The sequence below is a fragment of the Calidris pugnax genome, unplaced genomic scaffold, assembly GCF_001431845.1.
Source record: "Calidris pugnax isolate Ruff unplaced genomic scaffold, ASM143184v1 scaffold300, whole genome shotgun sequence".
NCBI lineage: Eukaryota > Metazoa > Chordata > Aves > Charadriiformes > Scolopacidae > Calidris > Calidris pugnax.
The window spans coordinates 497,795-502,658 of NW_015091014.1; the positions used below are offsets into that span (position 1 = coordinate 497,795).

General features: G+C 58.7%; 1 protein-coding gene across 1 annotated transcript in view; it reads left to right on the top strand.

The window, feature by feature from the left end:
• The window catches only part of CSRNP2 (cysteine-serine-rich nuclear protein 2), a gene marked incomplete at its 3' end in the record, with an annotated part of 39,121 nt that overhangs the window by 22,129 nt on the left and 12,128 nt on the right, over nt 1-4,864 (top strand). Inside the window, exons 2-3 of the mRNA XM_014955686.1 lie at nt 1,596-1,794; nt 4,582-4,841. Coding sequence (XP_014811172.1) covers nt 1,644-1,794; nt 4,582-4,841 — 411 coding nt within the window. The remainder of the gene's footprint in view (nt 1-1,595; nt 1,795-4,581; nt 4,842-4,864) is intronic.

Genomic DNA, 4,864 nt, shown 5'->3' on the forward strand with positions numbered 1-4,864 from the left:
GGGGGGGGGGGGGGTTGGGGTTCCGTGGGAGGGGGTGCCCTGGGCTGAGGTGCTTTATTCCCAAGGCGGTTGCTCCGTTGCCATGAGAACGGCGCTGGGGAGGAGGGAACACAAAAGCTGGAGGAGGTGGCACTGACGGGGTGGTGGGTGCTGGGACCCCCCCGGGAAGGAGATGGGGGAACACAGGTGGGGCATCCCAAGTCCTGGGGACAAGGGACATGCCCTGGGCTTGGTCCAAAAGCCGCTGGTTGGCCCCAAAGCAGCGGGAGGACGAGGAACGGTGCTCCTTGGTCTTCCCACCTGTAGGGAAAGCTCCCCCAAAATTCCTTCCCTCAGCATTTCTGGGGCCAAATTGTCCCTTTTTGGGGCATTAACCTGTGGGGGGGGGGAGTTTGGGGGGAGGAAAGTGCCAGAAATTCTCCCAGTGAAAATCCTCTTTTTAGGATTTAATCCCTCCCCAGGGCTGGGATGGAACCACCGATGGGTGGGCAACCCAGGGCACGTCCCCGGGTCCTTTTAAAGCTTTAAGGGGTTTATTTTAGTGAGGGACGCGTTGGAAACGGGGTTCTTTCCCGCTGAAAAGGGTTCTTTCCCGATGAAAAGGGTTCTTTCCTGGTGAACCGTGCAGAGACCGGCCAGGCCGGGGCGGCTCCAGCTCCTTTCTGTCTCAAACCACCCCTTCCTTTTCCTTGGGGATTAAATTTGGGTTCGGAAAAGAAGAGTTTGGGTGGGAGGGAGCTGCAGCCCCCACCCTGCCCGGCCGCCTCCAGGAAGCCCCAAAAGTTAAAGGATATTATTAAATAATATTAAATAATGGCTCTGGGCTCCCTCCTGTAGCCCCGACACGGGGAGGATGGGCTCAGCTCGGAGATGGGAGGATTTCTCCGGGATGGGAAGGACAGGGATGGGGAGAAGCTGCTCTGGAGAGCCAGGGAATCGTGGATTGTCCCCCCTCCCACCTTTTTTGGGGGGGACAAGAAAGGCACCGGCCTGTCCTTTTTGGGGGAGAAGAAGGGGAACCAGGGTTGGAAGATCTTTGGAGATCTCCAGCTGAACAGCCCCAGGTCCCTCAGCCTTTCCCCAGCAGAGAGATGCTCCAGCCCCTCATCATCCTCCTCTGGACTGTCACCAGCAGTTACCAGTCCTTCTCGAACTGGGGAGCCCAGAACTGGTCCCAGTCTCCAGCTGGGACCTCCCCAGGGCAGAGCAGAGGTGGGGGATGTCCTCCCTCCACCCCAGGAGACCATGGGTCATGTTGGGCACAATTTGCTGGCCTGTGGGCAACCAGTTGTCCCATCAGGACTCCCAGTTCCCTCTCTCAGAGCTGGTTTCCAGCAGGTCACCCTCAACCTGTACTGGTTTGGGGGGGTGATTCCTCCCTGGGGGCAGAACCTGGTTGAACTCCATGAGGTTCTTCTCCAGCTGGTCCAGGTCCCTCTGGATGGTGGCCCAACCTTCTCCCAGCCCTGTGTGCTGCAGGGAATCTCCAGTTGAGCCAGACTGGGCCCAGTACCGGTGGAGAACCTCACTGGGGACCATTCCCGGTTATCCCAGAGATCCGGGCTTATCCCAAACCTCTCTCTCCCTCTCCACAGGCCCGTGGTGAGCCCCGGTGGCCACCTCTCCATGCGAACCAGGGCCAAATGGAGGCGGTGGCCAGCGGTGGGCTGAAGAGGAAGTGTGAGGATGCAGAGGTGGGCTCGGCCGGCTCCACCTCGGACGACGAGGTCTCCAACAGCGACAGCGCCGACAGCTGCGACAGCGTCAACCCCGCCAGCTCCACCGGCTTCATCCGTGAGTGCCCCCCCAGGGACCCCCCCAGCAACCCCAGCCCGAGACCCCCAACCATCCAGGATGGGCCACCTGGATGTGGGGCTGGCTCCACTCTCCCCCTAGATGTGGGGTTGGCTCTGTCCTCCCCTGGATGTGGCTCCATCCTCCCCTGGACATGGGGCTGGCTCTGTCCTCCCCCTGAGTGTGAGGCTGGCTCTGTCGTCCCCCTAGATGTGGGGCTGGATCCATCCTCTCCCTAGATGTGGGGCTGGCTCTGTCCTCTCCCTGGATGTGGGGCTGGCTTTGTCCTCCCCCTAGACGTGGGGCTGGCTCCACTCTTCCCCTAGATGTGGGGTTGGCTCCACTCTTCCCCTGGGTGTGGGGCTGGCTCTGTTGTCCCCTGGATGTGGGGCTGGCTTTGTCCTCCCCCTAGATATGGGGCTGGCTCTGTTGTCCCCTGCATGTGGCTCTGTCCTCCCCCTAGATGTGGGGCTGACTTTGTCCTCCCCCTAGACATGGGGCTGGCTCCACTCTTCCCCTAGATGTGGGGCTGGGTCCATCCTCCCCTAGACATGGGGCTGGCTCTGTCCCCTGGATGTGGCTCTGTCCTTCCCCTAGACGTGGGGCTGGCTCCACTCTTCCCCTAGATGTGGGGCTGGCTCTGTCCTCCCCTGGATGTGGGGCTGGCTCCGTCCTCCCCCGAGCTGTGGGGCTGGCCCCACTCTTCCTCTCCTCATCACTTACAGCCGGTTTGGGGCCGGGCAGAGATCTCATCCATCCATGGGTTTGGGTCACACCAGACCCCAGGGAATTTCAGGTATTAGTCCCCAGATGGAGTGTCCAAGGTCCACCCTGGACCTTTTCTGTCTCTCCCCCATCCTTTGCCACAGCTGAAATACTTTGGTGGCCGATGATGATGATGGTGATGATGGTGTAGGGGGTTTGGGGGTTGCTCTTGGTGGCACTGGAGGTCAGAACACAGCCCCTTGGGGACACACCCGTCACCCAAAGCCACCTCAGGGTCACCAGCCCTGGGGAGCCCGGGGGCTGAGGGTCTTGCCTCATCCCTGGAGGGGGTCAAGGCCAGGTTGGAGGGGGCTTGGAGCAACCTGGGCTGGTGGGAGGTGTCCCTGCCCAGGGCAGGGGGGTTGGAACTCGATGATCTTTAAGGTCCCTTCCAACTCTACCCATTACTGGGACCAGTTCTCTTTAACATCTTCATCAATGATCTGGACGAGGGGATGGAGTGCAACCTCAGTCAGTTCACAGGTGACACCAAGCTGGGTGGGAGTGTGGACCTGCTGGAGGGTAGAGAGGCTTTGCAGAGGGATCTGGACAGGCTGGATGGATGGGCTGAGACCAACGGGATGAGGTTCAACAAGGCCAAGTGCTGGGTCCTGCCCTTGGGTCCCACCAACCCCATGGACACTACAGGCTGGGGGCAGAGTGGCTGGAGCTGCCTGGCAGAGAAGGACCTGGGGTGTTGGTGGCCTGTGGGCTGAACAGGAGCCAGCAGTGTGCCCAGGTGGCCAAGGAGGCCACCAGCATCCTGGCCTGTATTAGGAACAGCGTGGCGAGTAGGACCCGAGAGGTGATGGTCCCCCTGGACTGGGCACTGGTGAGGCCCCACCTCGAGGGCTGTGTCCAGTTTTGCACTCCCCACCATAAAAAAAGACATTGAGGGGCTGGAGCGGGTCCAGAGAAGAGCAACAAAGCTGGTGAGGGGTCTGGAGCACAAGTCTTGTGAGAAGAGACTGAGGGAGCTGGTGGGGTTCAGCCTGGAGAAGAGGAGGCTGAGGGGAGACCTTATTGCTCTCTCCAACTCCCTGGAAGGAGGGTGTAGAGAGGTGGGGGTCGGTCTCTTCTCCCAAGTCCCAGGCGACAGGACGAGAGCCTCAAGTGGCCTCAAGTTACACCAGGGGATGTTCAGGCTGGATATTAGGACAAGTTTTTTCACCCAAAGGGTCATCAGACCTTGGGATGGGCTGCCCAGGGAGGCCTCAAGTGGCCTCAAGTTACACCAGGGGATGTTCAGGCTGGATATTAGGACAAGTTTTTTCACCCAAAGGGTCATCAGACCTTGGGATGGGCTGCCCAGGGAGGTGGTGGAGGCACCATCCCTGGAGGTGTTCAAAAGACGGGTTGATGTGCTGGGGGATAGGGTTTAGTGATGGTGTTGCTTTTTGTTTGTTGTGCGGGTGTCTATTTTGGTCAAAGTGAGGTTGAGGGTTGGCCAAGATGATCTTGAAGGTCCCTTCCACCCTAGAAGATTCTGTGATGATTCTATGGAAAGGCAGGAAGAGGAGATGGGGGGCATTTTTTAGCTCCTAAAGGGCCTGGAAAACAAATCATATAAGAGCAGCTGAAGGAGCTGGGACTGTTTAGTTGAAGGAAGAGGAGGTTGAGGGGAGACCTCATCACTCTCTACAACTCCTTGAAAGGACACCGGAGAGAGGTTGGTGCTGGTCTCTTCTCACAGGTAATTAATGACAGAAGGAGAGGGAATGGCTTCAAGCTCCAACAGGGGAGGTTTAGGCTGGACTTTTGGGAACAATTCTTCATGGAAAGAGTGGTCAGAGACTGGAAGAGGCTGCCCAGGGAGGGGGTTGGGTCACCATCCCTGGACGTGTTTAAGGGTCATTTAGATGTGGTGTTGGGGGATATGGTGTAGGGGAGGACTTTGTAGAGTAGGGGAGATGGTTGGACTCGATGATCCCAAGGGTCTCTTCCAACCTGAATGATGATTCTATGATTCTATGATTCTAAAAGCCCTTTTTTGGCTTTCTCTCCCCCCAACCCCACCTTCAGCCACCTCCATCCTGAAGCGGCAGAAGCAGCTTCGGCGAAAGAATGTCCGTTTCGACCAAGTGACCGTCTACTACTTCGCCCGGCGCCAGGGCTTCACCAGTGTCCCCAGCCAAGGGGGCAGCTCCCTGGGCATGGCACAACGCCACAACTCCGTCCGTCGCTACACCCTCTGCGAGTTCGCCCAGGAGCAGGAGGTCAACCACCGGGAGATCCTCCGGGAGCACCTCAAGGAGGAGAAACTCCACGCCAAGAAAATGAAGGTGAGGGAGAACTTGGGTGGTCC